Consider the following 21,196-nt stretch of genomic DNA (forward strand, 5'->3'; position numbering starts at 1 on the left):
CATAACAGCATATAGTTGCTGTGCAGATATCATTCATATTGGAAGCGTTACTTATGCTTGGTCATAATGCAACACCACAGCCACCCATGTAGCAACAGAGTTCTCTTTGAGGGTTTTTGCTTGCCAAGTAGTCTTTATTTTGAATTTTTTTATCTAGCAAAATTTCTGGAGAAATCAGTTTTCAGCACTACCATCTGTGATATTGTTATGTGTTTACAGATCCACCCGAGGGCTTGAAAATTGTGGACCTGATTATAAATGTCCGTTAATGGGATGTAGATCGAACCCACTTTGTACCGGTTCTTCGATTCAGAACGACTCAAGTGACAAACGACTCACAAAAAAGCATTCTTTCACATTCAGCAGATTAGAAAAGAAAGTAATAAGTCCCAACTAAGTAGCAAGGCAGCAGTAGAATGGAGTCGATATTTCAAAATATTCAACACCCACTTAGTTTGTCGGAGTCTGGTTAGAAAAATTGTCCCTGTTGACAGACAAGCAAATCTATAGCAAATATGTTGGCGGAACATGCCTATCGAAGGTATGCCTATTTCAAAAACCGGTTGAAGCATTCATACAAGCGTTTGGGATGAACCGAACCCTACAAGTGCGCGAACACGTCTGCGGTACACACTTTTAGCAATAGATGCACTTGACTGGCATCATGTGACTTCTGAGAGCGACAGTTTGAGGCAGTGCGAGCACGTGATTGGTAGGTGCAATATAAAACAAATAAGCGTGCAAATTCTAACATTAATGGCGATTAGTATTATCCATTAGCTGATCGAACTTTGTCGGTATCTGTTGGTGATTTTTTCCGTCTTCTGTTGACTTGTATGTTGCACACATTCTAATTCGGAATATGTGCCTTACGTTTTTAAAGATGGACTTTGAACTCAGCCACTATTTATTCTTAATATTCCTCATATAGACTTTGTAGAACTCGGCCAGTGCACAGTCTAGGAAGGAAACTTCTTGTGAAGTTATGACACTTCTTTCCTGGGAAGTTTTCGAAGCAGTATGTCATTCTTTAAGTTGCCAACCTGTGTAGTTTAGGAAGAGCGGTGATNGAAGTCTCTGGGAATAGTTGATATCCGTTTACCTCAAGGCTCTCTTAGCTTCCCGCTAATTGGATTGATCCAGGTTAATTCAGGTCAATCCAGTTCTTTTGTCCCTTCATTCGCAGAACGGGACGGAGTGAACATGGAATCACCTCAGAAAGGATAAGAGAGCATGATGGCGGAAAATCATTATGGTTGATGCATGATGGCCAGTCTGAATGATGACTGAAAGAATAGAAGACCAAATGTTTGGATGGTATGTGTGTGTCAGATAAATTAATTCAGGGGACTCAAACTGCATAAACGTTCGGTAGTAACCTAGAGACACGGCCGAGATTCATCCTGGTCTTTCTTGGATGAAATCTTAATTTTTATGTGTGCCTATCCGTGATACGCCAAAAGTGGTCTTCTGGAACAAACTGTGGCCAACTGGAAACCGGGAAGCATGTCCATCTGGTAAACCCCGAAAAGGACAAGACTGACAGTAGGCAGTCTAAAACCACTTTCAAAATCATTACTAGTGTCTTATCAAGGAAAATATTTTGTTGTCATGATCGCCGTTCTAAATTAAATAAAAGGCGCCCGTTGAATATGATCATAATCAAGAGTGTCAACTGTTGGTTGGTTTAAACTACCCTAATTTACAAATTAGTGCTTATCTGAACACTGAAACAATTTTAACGACTTCATTACTTACTGTTACGGTTACCGAAATGTCGACTTTCACTTACGTTCACCAAAAAATGCATGCCAAATGGGTGATAAATCTCTTAAGATGAGTAGGAGTGATTACATGTTATGGAGCAGAGCTATTACGGATCTGTTTATGTGACAGTAGGAATACATCATATCCTGAGTTGAAGCTAGGAGATACAGGGGTTGTGAAGCGAATCTGTGATGAACATGACTGATACTCTATTCGTTGCTCTGTTCATTATTCCCTTGTTTTAATATTCCATATGCTGTACATATTCGCCAATTCGAATACATACGTGCTGGTTGTTACGCTTCGCTGAATTCTGGATTTCTAGTTCGTCTGGTTATACCGATATACGTACGAAACTCGATTCTCACAGAATCATTGTACTTCGGTATGTCATGGTTCTCGAAGGTGAACGTGTGTACTTGGACGGCATGAAAAAATAACTCAAATACTATATAAATTATAATTTCTTCTATGTACTCTTATTACAAGCAGCAAGATACTTCCTGACACTAAAATTGAATAACCCAATCTTTAAGATTTCATTGCAACTGGAGGCGTTGCCATGGTCTTATATTCTCACAGGTAACAGGGAGTACTGCAAAAGAACATTGACTCTAGTGAAGAAGAATGAATGCAATCATAAATTAGGGAATAAAAGCCTAACTTAGAGTCAACTAGCCCTTACAACCTGGCAGCACAAAACTATTCTTTCCGGTTATGGAAGGTTTGCGTTCAATATAATTATTTACCGCCATGACTTTGAGGCAGTTCACTTCAGCAATTATCATTGTCACACAGGAGGGATGTCGATCTTTTAGCGGGATTTTGTACGTATACCGGGCATTAAATACTGTTGCCCAGCATATTCGCTCAATCCGATTTGTAATTTAAAGTGTGCTACTTAAGTACAGACGTCATAACTACCCCTATCACACTACCATTAACAGACGTACCCTCCTGACAAAATCAATAAAGAGTAGCTCATGGGCTTGGAAGGAAAAAGAACGCATGTTTTGGTTGGCGGGGATGGAGATGCTCAATCTACGAGGCTAGCAGAACGATAGTGTGTAACCTAGATAAGTTGTTGCTTGTCATGTCCAGCTTCTATGGGATTATATTTAGACTATTACAAATATTAGAAGTGTGTTTCTGCTGCTGAAGAAACCAACCACAGCAAATATATGGTGGCGTTCAGAGTGTAGCTGTTGCCCTGCAAACTGCTGAGTAGCCAAGCATTCACTATACTTTGCGGCAGCTCTAACACTACAAGGTTGAAGGTACTTTGTAGGTAGTTTAAGGTTAATTTTTCACTGACAGCCGCTGAACTCCGGGAATCAAATGTTTTTCCCGCTTGTAAAGACTTGATTGAGGGAATTAATACGTGGTTTGAGTACTAGGGGCAACACGAGGTTAGAAATTTGAAATCAGAAATTTCCATACAGCATTGGACAATGAGGTATCACTACAAACACTGGTACTTAGGTAAACAACAGAAACATTCAGAGGTGTTGATGTGTATGTTGAAGTGCATCTGTGGCGAATGAACTTATGTAGATCATCGCTGTTTGACCGAGACCGGAACATATTACCACCTGACTGCTGGAAGGCTCTACATATTTCACACCCGATTATGGTACCCAGCAAGCTTGCAGTGTATGCTCAGTGTATGGTTTTGGCCTTCTGTGGCCTACTAGCTGTTTAATTCCTGGGCATCCTAAACATCACCTTCTTTATTGCTCCAGGAAGGAAGAGGGCAATCTGTCAGGCCTGATATGGATTGTCCTGAATAGCGTAAACGCATTCTAAACGGAAGTTAAAAGAGCCAATCAAAGCACGAAAGAACTGTGATTATGAGTGGTGGCTGAATACCTGAAAGAAAGCTCATCCTCAGTGAGTTGACGTTACGTATTCTCACATACTGTCAAACTTTAAAATGTTCCACTGTTCCCATTGAAACATGGTCAGCATGACCAACGAAAGATCTGTCACGTAGTTCTGTGTTATCAGTCACAAAAATCGTTATGGAAAAGCACAGAAAACATATTTAGGGATATGCATAATGTTTCCAGGCCCCGTCCCTGATATAAAATTTACATTGTTTAGTGGGGAAAGAAACGTACAGAGTGAGTGTCAGTTTCATGACACAAACTAAATGTCACCTGGAATGTTTCAACTTAATCGGCTCCAATTGAGCCAAACGCACCCATCATTAGTCTCGCGTGTGACGCCCCTCTGACAAGTTCGGGGAACAATAAATGTAAGGAGAGGAATCTCTATTTACGTCGGAACACTGACCATTTTTGCCTATTTAGGGATGGAGCCGCATGTTCTCAATGTTCTTCGCGAATTCGCGCGGAGGCAGTTCATCGGTGTCAGCATCGCCTGTCCCAAACAATGATCATGCGACAAAACCGTGTATCAACAATAAATGTGCCGGAGCTGTCAAACCTGTTTATCACATGCAGAAAACGTCATGCTGTTGATAGAAATGACCTACAAAATAGCGCATCAAAGTTCAGCGATTAGGATTATCCACTTTCACCAAAAAACGTGAACTCTGGCCGTCAGCCAGCGGTATGAAACTAGAAATGAGTTGGTAGTCATGTGGGAGTTTGAAAAGTATATTCCATCCTACCTTTGAAATAAAATCTTGTCTCTGTGTTACCATCGCAGTCAACATGCTCTTTCAACTTACACCCGGTGGTTTTCGAGTTACATACAACACGTACTCAGGTGAATCGCCCCAATCAGGCTGCTATGTGCTTTCGCCTCGTTTCGCCTACTCACAGTCTACCATTTGAAGCAACAATACTACAAGACAGCAACTCTTTAAGTGTTAAGGATAAATACAAACCTAATGGTTGTATTCCTTGGTACACCTAATGACAGTTCGAAGTTTTCGGAACTCCAAGTAGTCCCGGCGGTCGGCTGATTTGCTGGACCATCTCGACGGCGATTTGCTGCTATCAACATTGAAACACAGCAGAAACATTGATCTTGTAAGGTTGGAGTGGGATTCCTTAAATAACTGGCTTAAGTGCAACTGTAAATGAAACGTGATATGGCAGAATCTCGGCATTTGAAAGTGACGAAAATCCAAGTATATATGCTCCTAACATTGTACGGGTTTCAACAAGCACATCGACAGTCTGCTCCATGGAACCAACTAAAAAGAAAGCTTTCTTTCGAAACTGTAAGCACTTGCAAGCAGAATCAAGGGAACACAATTACAAATGGCAGCTCCAGGGAGAATTATTGGACGGCCCACAGCGTAGTGAGCGACAAACTCGTACGTATTATTTAAAGCCTCCCACGGAATAAAATTGAGTGCATTTCGCCAAGTCTAAAGAGTGTTTAGTAGTTGTTATTGGAATTGAGCAAAATCCAAGTTTAACGGTCTGAATCTGACCGGCTATCAATAACATTCACGGTATAATGTATATTATAAGGACACCAACATCGGAGTTCTTTCGGGAGTTAACGACCGAATGCTTTCGTGAGTTTCGTAGCGATGGCGGCATCTTCGAGAGGGAAGTGAATGTATCAGCCACACTCTTCGTAACCGGCAACAGGTATGGTGTTTTGTACTTCTATTTTACTTCCATAATAACACTACGTGTTTTGTCAATTGCATAACCGTTTTGTGTTTGAATAGAAAAAACTAAAAACACTCGCAAGTATACAATTTCGCGCAAACAAATGTGATTACGTGCTCCGACTGTCTCTTCTAATTTCGCTCGCGCTTACAGCGGTCATTCGCGAGTCTCATGTGCTAACTCTGGTATCAAAATATTTCAGACCATCTTCGGAATCTATTATGTGGGAAGAAGACCCTGAACAACCATGATTGGATTGTTGTTTGTCCGCTAACCTGGGCCAACGACGAACTATTTTAAAGACAACAATCCTCAGTGAGTCTGTTCCATCTGACCTCTTTACTATTATGTACTCAATCTAGCGTTATTATTTTTATTTCTTTGCCACACACCACTGGCAAAGTAAATTATTAGGTAGTCAGCCCACTAGACAGGTGGGCAATGTTTCGTCGATTTGGAAAACTTCAAATTTTCGCTTTACCGACGTTCGTTCCGGCCTTAGGTCTCAGGTAAGGCTTCAGCAGACGCTAAACCAAGACAGACCGCTTCCTTCTGAAAGAGTAGCCTCCTGGGGGTGATTTTAGCATAAGGAATATGATTTAGGTGTCTCTGCAAGCTTTTATGTAGTCACCAAATCCATAACGTGGCTGAAAAAGAAAACAGTATTTTCTGATTGACCGAGTGTGCCAAGTTTCGGTCACTACATAGATAAGGGCTTACACTGTCAGAAGATTGGAACATTCTTGTTATCCTAACCAGCGTTCACATGTATGAATCTCCTATCAAGTAAGAGCAATTTCTGATGTTTTATTCTGTTTCGGTATATTTCACCAGGGTTTTCGTTTACAACCTGTCAACCACCACCAAAAAGGAAAGTAGTGTCGCTCTTAAATTTCAACCTTTAATCACAAGTCAGGCAAATTCAACTCGAACTTAAAGGCACCCAAAAGGGGTACTCGTCACATCTTGTTCATTCGTGGAGTGCTTGTTCCCATAAAGCTACTGTTTCAAGACTCCGTCTGACCTTCGACTGGTCTACTGGTCTCTTATTGTTATCTGTTTTTCTCACATATATTTATCCACCGAATACTTTTTACATAACTTCATCTTATTTTACTTATATCCTCTCATCATCTTAACGTCCATTCACGTTCAGACAAGCGGCCGCACTGAGGCTTACTCTGCTTAGATTCAATGGATCAGATGACATTGTGTAAGCTTTATCGGCCAAAATATCGGTCACTATCAGCTGTCAAATTTAGCTACCCTTACCTATGGGGCAGACACCGAATCAGGTGCAAAAATGTGTCTTCATTTTGTAACGCCATCTCGCGTAAAATGCTACGAAGCCCGCACTGAAACAGAGCTGTTTTCCTACCCTGTGCTACTCACAACATGGTTGAAAGTAGCACCAAATGTCTTCCGGTCTGTGCCCATGGCCCCCGGTTAACTGTAGTAAGCTAATTTGAGTGAGTGGTTCGAATAATTGCCTTTGTAGCCCTCAAAAATCATATCAGATCTACGTGTGTTTGAGACTTACCAAAGTTCTGGTGAGTTCTGGTTTTCAATTTCACTGTCCCTCTCTAGATGCATGTCGCAAACTAACAATCACCGGCCTTGTCTCCTAATAGCCTCGGAGAGAAGGTTGGTGAAGTTGTCAACTACAAGACAGTGTGAGTAAACTTTGAGGGTGATCGATGTGCTGCGCCATCTGTGTGATCTGTTATGTTGACAATGGAATTCCCCACGTTTATTCAGTCCCCATTTGTAACCCCCGCCCCACTTTTGTGTTTGGTGTGTATATATGAACTAACGTTTGTCCTTACCACTTCACCCATTTGGTCTTGGGGTCATCCGACCACTTGTTTCTGACTTTGCACTTGTGACTGTCGCACGTGGGAGCCTGTTTGCTCCCTTGCTTCGTACTTTTGTAGTCCAAGCGGACTGTTTGTTTTGAATGCGTATCTACCGTCGAGGTTTGTATAATTTGTGAATTACTCTTACCCTAATAGTACCGTATAGAAACCCAGCTCCGACTTTGTTTTCCCTACCCGGAGGTTCTGGTATTACGCGTCACTCGAAGATACCGTTCGACCGTTATACCATCTTCATGTAATTTTCAATGAACGCGACCCCCATTAATTTCGAAGATTGGCATCTCAAGGTCAAATTCATTCGACATTTCCTAAACGGGTCAAGCGACCGCTTTTCGAGTGAGACCCAAGTCAATAGAAACTCTGATAAGGCATACACAGATTCGATTTGAGGGTGCAGTAGTTTCCGTAGGACCTATATCTCTTGGCCCACAAATAAGGTTCATTACTGTAGCATTGTGATCAGTCACAGCCAGATGCACATTACCGGCGCTTAGGTTCATCATTCAAAATCAGTTGAAGCCATAGAGAGCAAACGGACACGTTGACACCAACTAGGCAATCAACCCAGGAAAATACATTAGACTCGCCGGCAAATTTTGCGGCGCAGAAAGTCATTATCTCTGCTACTCGAGATATCAGGTGCTTGACGCGAGGAGCTCACGAAACTGGCTACAATTGAAGACATGTTTTGTCGTTGGAAACACTCCTGAGTGCATCATCATGGCGTCAAAAATTCGGAACAGCTACGGTATACCCGCTTTACGAATAAGATTGAAAAAGTTGCATAACTCTGAAGCTTAACTGCGCAAAAATTGAGTGCGTTGAGCACGCATCCACTGCCTACTGACAGGAGATGGTGCGTTACTTACAAACATGCCTTGATGCTGCTTGTGTCAGTTTTATAAGCGCGTTTTAGTCCCGTAACTTGCCGCTAGCTAGTCACCTGTTTTCAAGGAGTGAATATAAACGGCCGTACGCTTGTGTGATAGTTTCAAGACTTGCCCATCAACGACCCTTGCTTCTCTTCCATTGAACAAGTGTCCGAACGACAAACCGTTTCAACTTGTGCTGATGGTCACGGGACTAGTCCGTATTACCTCTTTTTAAAAGTAACCCTTATCCAAGCTTTCATTTTTTGACCGTCTACCGCCCCAGTGTTCTAAGTGTTCCGCCAAATTCCAAATTGCAAGTCGCTATTGTCCCCATTACCATGTCACGCCTCAACACTACAGTGTGATCTCCTTATCTGTTTTCGCCCCTGATTTGGTGGGTTGATTGCTATCTGGGTTCGGCCGACCAAGCTCTGCTCACTTTGACATTGTAATATTGCGGTGTGCACCTTGTGTCACATCTAACAATATGGCCTGCTTCAAAAACTACTAACCCTTAGAACGGATGCAGCATCCTCTACGAATTTTGTATACTTTTTAAGGCTTTCTTCATTGACTATTCGTTATCCTTCACTATATGCGGGACTTGGTCTTTGAACATCCGTCATTCAAGATGTGTCACTTAAATTTGCCGATCACAACAGCACCATGGAGATTGTATTACCTCTGTATGTCATGACAGGCGATGGGAGCTCCCGAATTCCAGCAACACAAAACTCGCTTGGTAGCCGCAGGCTTATTAGCACAATCGGATTGATTTCTCGAAATCTACGGCATTTTCAGGCTTGCCACTTCATAGCGTAGAATGTCTATGTATAATGTGTATGGTCCTGCGTTACTGAAATTCATTTAGTATGACGATTTGTTTAAGTGAGCAAATATTCAAGGTCAATAAAAACCATCGACTGTGAATATGTTGCCTGATGATAAAAATCGCGAATTTTAAAAAACGTTGACTCACTTACAATTAACTTAACTTTAAGGTAGTTTTCCACCGGAAAGAAGTTCCTGAAGATTACAGAACCTAAATGGCCTTTGGTGATGCAAAATATGCGTAGGTGCATTCGTGCAAACAAATTTTGGTCGATGATTCCTGTTGTCAGTTAAAATTCTGCAGTTCACGTTAATTATTTGCTAAACGTCGTGCAGGTTTACTGGCAAAAATCCGAGCTTCCTTTATAGGTTGCGAATTATGCTAGGAGAACCTCGAGGTTCGTCGATTAGGGACATGGAACACGTCGATTATACCGGACAGCTGAAAGAACCTAACCGACGCACACGACTAACATGCGGCTAGGGGTACACGATGCGCACCCATCCATCTGTAACGGAGAAGAGGTTCAAAATGGACGCCTTTAAATTTTGAGATATACTGTTTGTTTAGAAGTTTACATATGTCCTTCTAGGAGGTGCATTTTCTTCGTCGTGAGGAGTGTTCATTTGGTCGTTGAAGTCCTGAAATGAGAGGAAGATATAATTCATGTTATCGAAATATCACCGTAAGGCGGGCGGCCAACAAACTGGTAGAGATACCCCAAAATTCATTCCGGCGACTATTTTGTCTCGGATGCCTGTTCACACAATGCCAAATTCAGCGGCCATTTCGCATGCCTGTTTAAAGAACCTCTCAAGAAATACGAGACTTACATGAAATGCATTAACAGACAAGGCTTTCGGAGCCGGTGGGTCACTTGAATTCATCTCCGGCTCTCTAATCTAACTGGCGCTCTACAGCGTTAGTCGCAGTTGTCAGACATTTACTCACAGCTGTCGACTAGTTCCCCTCTGGACCCGAAAACGCGGATGCACACAGACTTCCGTGACACATTGTGCCGGGACTCTGTGCTTCAGTCCAGGTCAACATCATAAGACGCCCTCTTCGCGGACCGGGTAGCAAGCACACCTCTGCGTTTTCTGGATGGGCCAGAAGCTAAGAATCAAAAGTAATCGCTTTTCATGGGACAAGCCTGAAGAGAACCACCACACAGCGGGCAAGGTTCACCGTCACAACAGTCGGCGTAATATGACGCGCGATCCGTTGTACGCCAGCGGTCACTGGTAGTAGTCGGCAGATCACAGCGCACACAAAAGCCCAAGTCAGCGTTCTCAGACCGCCATCTGGGTTGAGGTGCACTATCCCCGATCACCAACGGCAGGTCGTCGGTTACAGACTATGAGGCCTGACGCAACAGGATTTTATCCCGAACAATCAATCGCTGAAACATGGCTGTGGCCCTCCTGGGTTCCAGCCTCTGCAGCTTGTCCATCACTCGGTTAAATTGTTTACGACGGCCGTCGAAAGCTGTCGGCGTTGGTTTGGGAACAATTGTAAGGGGTACACCTCTTTCCGGTAGTTTGCAATCCGACAGCCATCGTTGGTGGATTGGGAAGCAAGTTAAGAAAAAGTCAATAATGAATAGTTCTTACTGCTCGGAACGGACTGATCTCGAAATACAGAGAACAGGTGTATGCAGGGGAGGCACATCGCCTGGCAGAAAGCGCATGTGCATTCTCTAGCACAGGTGTCGACAATCTGGGAGCATTTGAGTGCCTGCACCACAAACTACAAGTTAGCCTACGTAGCTCGACCTCACCTTGTTTGTTGCAATACATTCATATAACAGCCGCGGAGGTCGCGGACCCAAGTGTCTCAAAACGAGAGAGCATGCATATGTCGTCATCCGACAGACCACGTTCAGAACACAGGCGTCACCCTTCAGGATTTGCCGTCTGTCGCATTGGTACGACATTTGCATCTCGAACTCCCGCAGGAGCTACTCGGCGTGCCGGGAAGCTTTCGGAATTGCATGCTCCAACGTGTCGGAGTGGTGCGCCCGATTTTAAGGGGCCAGTCACATTCTCCAATCGGTTGTTGGTCACATTACCGAAGTGAACCATTCCGCGCTGTGCGTGTATGGCACATTTTCCGGTGATGTACAACCAGCAAGCCGTAAGATAGGAAAGAATTCGAGGATCGGTACGGCGCAGAAGCTGCAGGACTTACCGAAATCTGTGTGTTTGTAATACGATGAACAAAAAACCTACTGTACAGCGTTGTCCAGGCGAGCCATGCCGTGAAATGTGTGCCGGCTATTCGCAGAATGTGTCTATAACCAAACATACATGCATATTAAATGTTACATACGTGCTTCCTGATGGCCTTGCGGACATGAAATTGGCAAAGCATGACGACGCCACAGCCGAACACGACTCTTGCTGCACATACTTGCGCAACCAACTTGTCCATTACAAAGGTCTTAGCCGGATAAGTTTCGCCCATCATTTCTTTGAATAAGCCAAACAGTTTACGCATAGGAGCAAACTGCTCACTCTCTACGAATGCATATATATCCGGACGCCCGGTTCCCACGTCGTCCGTTATCAAGAAGGTGTAAAGCTTATATCCACATGCCGAATATTAGGTGCTTCAGAAAGCTTACCCATGGCGGTTTGTTGCATGCGTTCCGTCTACATTCACTACAAATGGAAGGAGTCGGAACAACGCTATCTGCTGCCATCAGGAGAATTATATGTAGCTATAGTGACCTTCCACTGACTGGCACACAAGGACGCGTCCGGTATGCCGAAGTTTTCCCAGGACCGAAGACATATCATCCGTCATATTATAGCCCGACAATGCGGCACCTACACAGCATAGCCGGTCGATAGTTTCGGCGGTAGTTGCGTATATCTTTGGTGGTAAGAATCCTGCCGAATTCATCCACCACAAACTGCCGCACCTCACGTGACGGCGTTCCATATTTCAGAAGGGCCCTGCAGGTCTTCAACTCGTCTTTGGTTAACGCGGCTTCAAAAACGACGCGTTATTCAGGCTACGCTACGGTTTTACTGCTACGTGGTTTTTAGAACTGAACAATCCGATTGAAGGAACTGAGGTACATTCAGTTCTTGGACATGTGTTACGCTTGCCGAAATGGACTGCGTTTTCTGTCTGATTTGAAGTAAATAAAATATGGAGGTGGATATTGATTGACATGGCAGAAGGGACATTGAGGATGCCGTTCTTGCAGCTTGCCTTCGAGCATGATGTATGCGTGACCCGCTTGTTCCACGATGCGGAGGTGGCAGCAAACCGTTGAAAGTCGCGATCATAATGCCAGTTTATACCCGGACATTCGTCCGGGTACCGCAGATGCAAGCACGCAAAATGTTTTAGTCGAGCCAGCCACAGCTAACTCTCTTCCATTTCACTCTTTGCCTGACAGTACGGCTTTATTTAGGCAAACTGACATAACTGTGTTTCATCCAAGCACCATCGCATCTGAAGTTGCAAGCAACGATGTTGATAATACTAATCTGCAGCCGCTATCTAACCTTATCAACTGCGCTCACGTGCATCAGTACTTTGTTTTTATCCCAAGAAGGCATCTGACAAATCCAACAACCAGATATATCCGACTGTGTGCCACTCATAAGTTAGGAATGAACATTATCATTACTTTGCTTAAGGTCTTGAGTTCTCTTAGGTGACGTAACTACCTTACCGCAATTTGTATCGTGTGAACCAACGTGTTCTGAGAACCTGTAGCAGCGAGCAGAATCAGAGAATGCCCCATCCCCAGATTTCTATGGACCAGGTTGCCCTCTCATAGGCTGCTTCTTGCACCCTGTGGCGTGAAAATTATTTAAGAGTGCGGACGGGGGTACGACCCCCGTCAACCTTAACACAAGGGTATAACTGATTGAGATCCTGATCAGTTTTTTTGCATAGTTCTAAGCCCAACGCATATAACCCGCCGCCTCACAATCGTCGACAAACCCTCCGGTCTCATTTTTTGGTAGACACTGGGGCTGACGTCAGCATTGTTCCTGTAAGTGCCGTTTCCTGCAAACCCATCCCCTCGTCTTTTACACTTAACGCCGCGAATGTTTCTCCCATTTAAAGCTACGGACAGCGCACTCTAATACTAAATCTGACGTTACGCCGCGACTTCCCATGGATCTTCGTAATTGCTGATGTCCAGTATCGCATTATCGGCGCGGATTTCCTCACTCGTATCAACCTTTTGGTGGACCTGAGACAACGTCTTATTGACGCAAATACTAAACTGTCTACGAAAGGACATTCTATCGTCCTACCCTCCATCTAGCCCATCACAGGTTGTAAAAGCGACGATTCACCCTATCACGCACTACTGCATCAATTTCCAGGTTTGACTAAAGCAAATTTCCGTGACCCCAAACCGAAACACTCCGCTGTTCATCACATTCGTACGCATGGTCCTCCGGTTATCACGCGTCCACGTCGTTTGGCTCCAGATAAATTACAGTTAGCCAAAGACGAATTCAAACACATGCTTCAGCCAGGTATTATCCGACCTTCTCAGACTATGTGGACTTCATCCCTCCATATGGTTCCCAAGCAGTCATCTTCCGACTGGCGCCCTTGCGGAGACTATCGAGCACTCAATAACGCCACCATACCTAACCGTTACCCCATCCCACATCTTCATAATTTTCCTTCCACATTTCAGGGATGCACCGTTTTTTCCCACACTGACATTCTCCGTGCTTATAATCATACCCCTATACATCTTGAAGATGTTCATAAAACCGCTGTCACCACGCCTTTTGGGTTATTTAAGTTTTTGCGCGTGCCCTTTGGGCTTCGTAATGCAGCAAACATTTCAACGTTTTATTGACCAGGTAATACGTGATCTTCCTTTCGTTTTTGCGTACCTTGACAATATTTTGGTCGCTAGCATCACACCTGAAAAAGATTTGGAGTATTTACGTACTGTATTTACTCGTTTATGGGAATGTGGTGTCGTAATTAACGCTCAAAAATGTGTTTTGCTTCTTCTTCACTATCTTTTCTCGGACATACTATTGACCACACCAGAATTAAACAGGCCGCCGACAAGCTCAATGCCACGCGTAACTTTCCTTTCCCTTCATCTGTTAAACAAGTCAAACTTTTTTAGGGATGATTAATTTTTATCGTCGTTTTATTCCAAACGCTGCAAAACATTTGGTACCTTTCACTAACATGCTGTCTGGTAATCCCCCCCTAAGATATTGCATTGTGATGACACTCACAAACAAGCTTTTGAACAAACTAAGTCTTTGTTAGTTGATTCTTTGAAATTGGTTCATTTACAACCTGATGCCCAGTTGTCGCTTTGCGTTGACGCCTCTAATGTAGCTATGGGAGCAGTCCTGCAACAATCTGTTCGAGGCGAACATGAACCACTTGGATTCTTTTCCAGGAAACTTTCACCTACAGAATCCCGCTACAGCACCTTCGGTCGATAGTTACTCGCTATTTATTCAGCTATTCGACATTTTCGTCATTTTCTTTAAGGTAGAAAATTTGTTTTTACCGATCACAAACCTTTAACTTTCGCACTACTGGCCAAACCTGACAGATATTCTCCTCGTGGATTAAGTCAGCTTGACTTTATCTCACAATTCACCAACGATATCCGTTATGTATCAGGCAATCTCAATATCGTGACAGAGTTTGTCTCGTCCGGCAGTTGACTCCCTCCACTCAACGCCCACGATCGATTTGCAACGTATGGCTCAGCTACAGTGGCACGAGCTCATTCTTTTGCCGTCAAACCATTTTCCTTACACGTTAATCCGGTACTATTACAAATAGCACCAGGTACCATAGACCGCGATGTCTCTTCACCAACTGCAAGGCCTGTAGTCCCACATGCAATGCGCCGCCAAGTTTTTGACGCTCTGCACAACGTTTCGCACGCTGGTATACGTTCGACGGTCAAGATCATTTCACAATGTTGTGTATGGCCGAATATGAACAAAGACATTCGTTCATGGGCAAAACCTTGCCTAGTTTGTCAGCGTTCAAAAGTGATTCGCCATACCCATTCACCCATCGGTACCTTCGCCACTCCAGACGCTCGATTCGACCACGTCCACATAGATACGGCCGGCCCTCTCCCGACATCCAATTTAATTTCCTACCTCCTTTCTTGTGTCGATCGTTCTACGCGGTGGCCCCAAGCCATCCCAATACCTGACCTTCCGCAGATACCATCGCTCGCGCATTAATCAATGGACGGACTTCCATTTTTGGGGTACCTTCTTTCAAAACCACGGATCGTGGCTCCCAGTTCGAATCACAGTTGTTCCAACGTTTGACGAAACTACTTGGATGCAAACGCTTCCGGACCACTGCATATCATCTACAAGCAAGCGGTTTAGTCGAACGCTTTTATTGCTCTCCGCGCTCACGACAACCCGTTCAACTGGTCTGACCAATTGCCCAACCTACTTCTACATTTACGCACGATGTGTCGCTCTTTACTGCGTTGTTCACCCGCTAAATTTGTCTTTAGAACGACTCTCCGTATTCCAGGACAATTTTTCAATTCAGACTCACATACTCCTAGCGACCCGGTCACTTACTTAACTAACTTGAAATCTTACATGTCGCACTAACGCTATTCTCCACCACCAACACCAAGCAAACCGTCTTATACCGCCCCTGACCTCGCAACTTGTCCATTTGTGTTCATACGTTCCGATCATGTTAAACCACCTCTACAGCAACCATATGCTGGTCCTTCCCGTATTCTTTTGTGGAATGACAAATACTTTACTGTTCACTTACATGGTAAGCAGGAAAACATCTCTATTGATCGCCTGAAACCTGCTTATCTCGACTCCCTTTAGTCAAGTGTTCCTTACGGTCCACAACTCAAAGTGCCCATCGATAACACTGCAGGCACGCCTCCCAAAACTACAAGTGACCGCTTTGCACAACCTCACCACATCACCCGTTCTGGCAGACACGTACACCCGCCGGATCGTTTCATCGCAAGTTGACATCAACTATTTCATCACAATCTGACACACTGAACGTCCAAGCGACCATGTTTTTCATTTTTTTTCAATATCAATGGATTTATCACGTAAAATTACATGCTAAGGACTGTACAAAATGCAATTAGATAGCTTATGGTACACGAGACAAAGAACGGTGGTTGTGTGTTAAGTACAACAAGTACAACAAGTAAGCAGCAAGTTCTGTGGAAGTAGATAATTGAAGAATAGATGTACATAAAGTTGACGCGAGCCACTGCGGCCAGAGTGTCAGACTTCAGTTCGTGAGCAACACCCTGGTAATTATGTCCTTAGTGAGTGAAGTCAATGACTTGATATTAGCACAGTGGCTGCGATGGGAAAATTTACAGGCCTATGGTAGAGGAAAACCAGGCGCCAGGCATATGAAACTTAGATGTAGGGCGGGGATAAGTACAAAAAACAAACGTGACGAGTTAACAGTCTCAGAAAGAAACATGAAGTAATGACGAGACAAGCGCATGGTCGGGAATCAGTTTGTGATAATGAGAAATTCTGTCATCATGACTCACTATCGGATTTCGAATCAGACGAATCAGACTCACTTGAGTCTGAGGTGCTCTCCGAATCACTCCCACTTGGGGACGATGCACTCAATCTATTGGAGCTGTGTTGCTTTTTGTTACGATGTGAATTGTGGAAACCGGAAGCACTGGAAGGAGGGCCCCGCATTTCGCGAAGTCGACTTTCAATCTCCTCCGTCTTCTCCTTCATACACCCTTCTCTCGATTTACCCCGATTGGCGGTATTGGGACCGTTTTTCACGTACTTGCGACATCTTGATTTCGCTTCCTGCAGAACTAACTTCAAATACTTTTCTAGTTCTCGTAAAGTAGTATGCTGAGGTGTTTCGAAGTCTATTTCTATTTCATCAGGGTTGCAATTCCGATGGGAAGGCTCACGCTGCTGAATAATTTGCACAACTCCGCCGAGTTTCTCGCCTGGTAACTTATTTATGTCAATACTCAGCTGCCGTTTCTCATCGTACGTCATCGGCCGAACATTGTTCTCGGACATTTCCTCATCAATCGCCTATCCATGGACGGTGGACTGCGCATGACCAGGTGCATTGGTGGCATTCAGTGTGGGAACTGTAAAGGTTAAGAGAGCTGTGGTTTGACGGTATTTCGCTTTGGATTGGGATTGACGACCCTTCCTGGAAGAAACCCCGTCATCAAAGGATTCATTCGAAACGGAGCGCACACTCACCCGAAGATTGTCCAAGGGGGACAGAATTGAGTTGAGGAACTTGTCCCGTATTGGCAGAAGTTCGTTTAACTCGAGTATTCAGAGTGCTGATGATAGAGTTCAAGTTTGCTGCACCACGTTACAACTCTTCATTGCACCTCTGGAACCGAACAGTAAGCCTTTGGTGTCCTTTTATGGCATTTTGGATCAGCTGATAGAGATTTTGATCAATCGACCGATCAGGAGAAGGGACAACCCCTGATTCATCGTCGGGTACTTTGACAAAACTTTCCTCAAATATCGCTTGTAAAAGCTTCCCAACTTTCGCTACGTCGCTGTCCTCACCATTGTATTTATAGCAGTTATTAAACATCAACCTGATGTCATCGGCAAACTCGTACTTGGAATGATATTGGCCGGCCACCAGCTTCGTTTTGCCAGTACTGAGGTCCATGGCTTTTTTTATGACGTCGTGATAATCATGTAAACCCATGGCTTCTGTGTCAACTGGGTTGAGAAACAGATGGTTCAAGTCTCTATACCGCTGTGAATAAATTCCCCTCAATATATTGCTGCACGCTTTCAGCGCCTCGGATAGTCGCAAACGCTTGGCGACTTTCCGCTCTTCATAGTCACGCTTTGGCTTTTTTTATCTGGCGACAATCGCGTGAAGGATCGTCGAGTGAATGAGGAGTTTGAGGTAGATCATCAAGGAGGTTTTCCATTTTCTTCTTGGACGCCTTTTTTCCGGCGATGGAACTACATGATCGAATGGCTGGACCGCTCGGTTCAGAGGATGACGAAGTTCCATTCAACCCTTTGACGTGATTCAGATCTGGCGATTGTGCAGGGGGTCATCAGTAGAACGCAAGGATGGAACTGGCTTCGTAGACTTGGAGTTCTTCTGGGGACAGATTTCGGTTTCGGGTGAAGGTACAGATTTCAAGCGTTCTCTGGCCAACTGTTCAAGCTTCATTGCCATGGCAACTACGTCATCACCAGGTTTGTTGAAAATATAGCAGTTACGGAACATAGTGAAAATAGCATCCAGGCACTTCGAAGAGGAATGATAAAACTTGAGGTTCAACCGCTGTTTCATAGTGCTTAGGTCCATTGGGTGCTTCACTATTCTCGGATAATCGGGCAAATTAGGTCGTTCATAATCCACCGGTTGAGTAAAGGGCCTTACACTTTTCTCCTTTAGTAACCGACCAACAACTTCTTTCTTGATATATTCTAGCTGATTCGTGGTTATCTTGGGTGGGTGTGATTGGGTTGAGTGTGGATCGGGTTTAATCAAAACAGAGGAATCCATATGCACCACACCACTCATCAGAAGGATAAGAGATTAACCAAAGCCATGCACTAATATACACGGCAGAAAACCATGTAAGTGTGTATAGGCATGTTTACTGGATCCCGCGACTGACCTGCTAGTTCCTGTTTAGTACGCATAGAAAGGATTCATGTTTTATACACACGTCAAACTTTCCTGTGTAAGGACAGAACACAATCAAACACAAGCACAAAAACCACGTGACAAACGCCGTTCCGCCTGCAACTTTGACCGACCACAAGTCAGTTCCTGTCTAGTACGCATCGAAACGATTCACGTTTTATACACACGTCAAACTCTCCTATATAAAAACAGAACACAGTCGCACACCCTCACACATCACTCGCGCGTCGGAACACAAACCGGCTCGACCCAACAACAGCCGCGGACAACTAGGAACGTATAGCAGTGAATCTGCCAAAAGAAACAATTACATGCGCCCAAACCAACTCGGTAGAACTATTGCAACTTCCGCTCAGAACGATAAAGTCCTTCATTGTGCATTCCCATTTTTGGTATTGTATTCGACCCGATTAAGGTGTTATAACCTCACGCTCTTAAAACAAATTTTATTAGGGGGCTTTCTAACCTTCTGACTTATCAAGTGGCTTTTGTTGTTAACAACAGAAACCACTAATAAGTATCCTCAAAAGTGTCCTTTTGGCTGCAACATGCAAATTCCGCCCAAAATGTGTTTGCTGTTCTGCGAATGATCCGACGCCCCTTATTCCCTATTCCTCGCGTGGAGTATTGAACATTATAAGGTATACGTCAGACCACTGCTCGAACACGGCAATTAAGTTGTCTACTCAGGACCCGCGAAAGATGTCATCAACCAGCCTCTACGAGAATGGCTGCCGCCTCCCATTCGTGGACCACGAAACGAGTCTCTCGATACTTGATCTCCTTCTCCCGGAGTAACGTCGCCTCTAGGGGGACCTATTGCTTTTTTATGCCGTTTTTGAAGAAAGCTTCCAAAACAGATTTTTCACCGTTGATCCAGAAAACACGTGGCTCGGACATAATCAGAAGATTTTCAAGCTCATAGGGCAGTTATTCGTTAGACAAAATTGTTTTCTCATTTCGGTAGTAACTCCGTGAAATGTCCTTCATCCTACGGTTGTCCACGTTCCTTCCAGATCCCAGTCCAAGGTAATAATTAACATTTATTTGTGCCAATCCTCGCACTGGCATGCATACCGCCCCACCCTAAGAACACAAATAGCAGTGCCACACTTTATTTACTTATGCCTTTCAGGTGAACGACAGCCGCTGACCCACAAGTAAAAAACCGAGCTAAGAAACCAGCCAAAGACGTCGATCCTGAGTGTCAATCAAGCGTTTGGGTGCGCGCAGTGGTGCGCTGTCACACTCCAAATCTCCAGCACCAATATCATGCTGCACAAGTAACAGACAGCGGTGTTCAAACGAAGGTCACAACGACAGGCACAAAGCAAAGTCTGAAATCACGCTGAACCCAAAGAGCAGATGGTTGTCGTTGTACATCATGAAAATAAGGTTGATAAATTATTTTGACAGTATTGGTGGGGACAAAGATGATACTGAGGATGAAAAGTAGCAGCTAACAAGTGATACAACCAGATCAACAAGTTTGGGCGCGTAATGTGTATTCCGAAATTGAAATGTGTCTTGTCTCAAAGCAATTTGAAGACATTGCTGATGAGCAGGTCGCAGCCAATTTGTTGAGTGTTCAAATCATTGGTTGAAAGGTTGTAGTTTCGAGGCTAGTGTTTCATCATAAGCGTAAACCACCTGTGCAGTTGTTCTCTCCTCTTTCTGTCTAGATTGACTAACATAAAATACAAAATTTCTGCAAAGTCTCAAATCTCCTCGTACCAACAACCATGTATATGTGTGGTTCAGTGGAATAGTCAATTTTACGTGGTGGATGAGACCTAGATCATCGAACTCGTCGCTCGCGGAGCCAGTCAAAACCTGTGACCGCGTTATGTGAATTTTTCTGTGCAATTTAAACGTGTTATTTTCTAGGTCACGTGACTCACCAAGGGCATTCTTGTTGAGAAATATGGTTGTCGACTACTATTTTGATACCACTGATGCAATCCGTTGTTACTATCTCACTCCTGTTTTTGAATTTTTCTGGTGATCTTTGTGAATTCTTCAAACTCATGATCATGCTTGACGTCAATTTAACACAGAATACTAAATCCACCGTGCACATACATTTTTCCGCATATCGCATATGCATTCTACAGTCACAATAACGAAATACACGTACGTGTTTTTATAGCTGTTGTGCATTCGTAGAAAGGATCTTCTGGTGCCTCAATTCAAAGCTGAATGAGGGCCATCACCCAGGATTGATATAATGCGCTAACGTTTGGAATTTCAGATGACGCCGTAATGCTTTGTGATACAGACAAATAAAGAGAATTTTTAAACTTGTTTACAAAACACGGAGAGTGGAACAGTTTCAAGGTACGTGATATTTGAATGGCATGGGGAAATATTTCATTTGTGCATTGCGTGAAATGCAAATATGTTTAATAAATTGTCTTAGTTAAATTGTAAGCAGCCTGAACTTCAAAGCATTTCTTTAGTGCACACAAGTGTAAACTGGGAGCATTTTGATGAATATCCTTCAACGACCAACCAAGTGATCAAAAACGAAGAAACAATTGCATGTCCATGTGGACGAAACAAATT

At 43.9% G+C, this 21,196-nt stretch overlaps 3 protein-coding genes across 3 annotated transcripts; all 3 read right to left on the reverse strand.

The window, feature by feature from the left end:
- Nucleotides 1–16,485: 16,485 nt before the first annotated feature.
- Nucleotides 16,486–17,001, reverse strand: T265_00269 (hypothetical protein; the record flags this gene model as incomplete). The annotated part of the gene is made up of 1 exon (XM_009163977.1): nt 16,486–17,001. One exon carries the CDS (start codon nt 16,999–17,001, stop codon nt 16,486–16,488), a length of 516 nt encoding a protein of 171 aa, XP_009162241.1.
- A 310-nt stretch (nt 17,002–17,311) lies between these two features.
- T265_00270 (hypothetical protein) lies at nt 17,312–17,626 on the reverse strand (the record flags this gene model as incomplete). The annotated part of the gene is made up of 1 exon (XM_009163978.1): nt 17,312–17,626. One exon carries the CDS (start codon nt 17,624–17,626, stop codon nt 17,312–17,314), a length of 315 nt encoding a protein of 104 aa, XP_009162242.1.
- Nucleotides 17,627–18,001: 375 nt separating this feature from the next.
- On the reverse strand, nt 18,002–18,487 carry T265_00271 (hypothetical protein; the record flags this gene model as incomplete). Its single annotated transcript, XM_009163979.1, has 1 exon — nt 18,002–18,487. The coding sequence occupies one exon, from the start codon at nt 18,485–18,487 to the stop codon at nt 18,002–18,004; it is 486 nt and encodes a 161-aa protein (XP_009162243.1).
- Between the last annotated feature and the right edge of the window lie 2,709 nt (nt 18,488–21,196).

This window comes from Opisthorchis viverrini, assembly GCF_000715545.1.
Source record: "Opisthorchis viverrini unplaced genomic scaffold opera_v5_2, whole genome shotgun sequence".
NCBI classification, from domain to species: Eukaryota; Metazoa; Platyhelminthes; class Trematoda; order Opisthorchiida; family Opisthorchiidae; genus Opisthorchis; species Opisthorchis viverrini.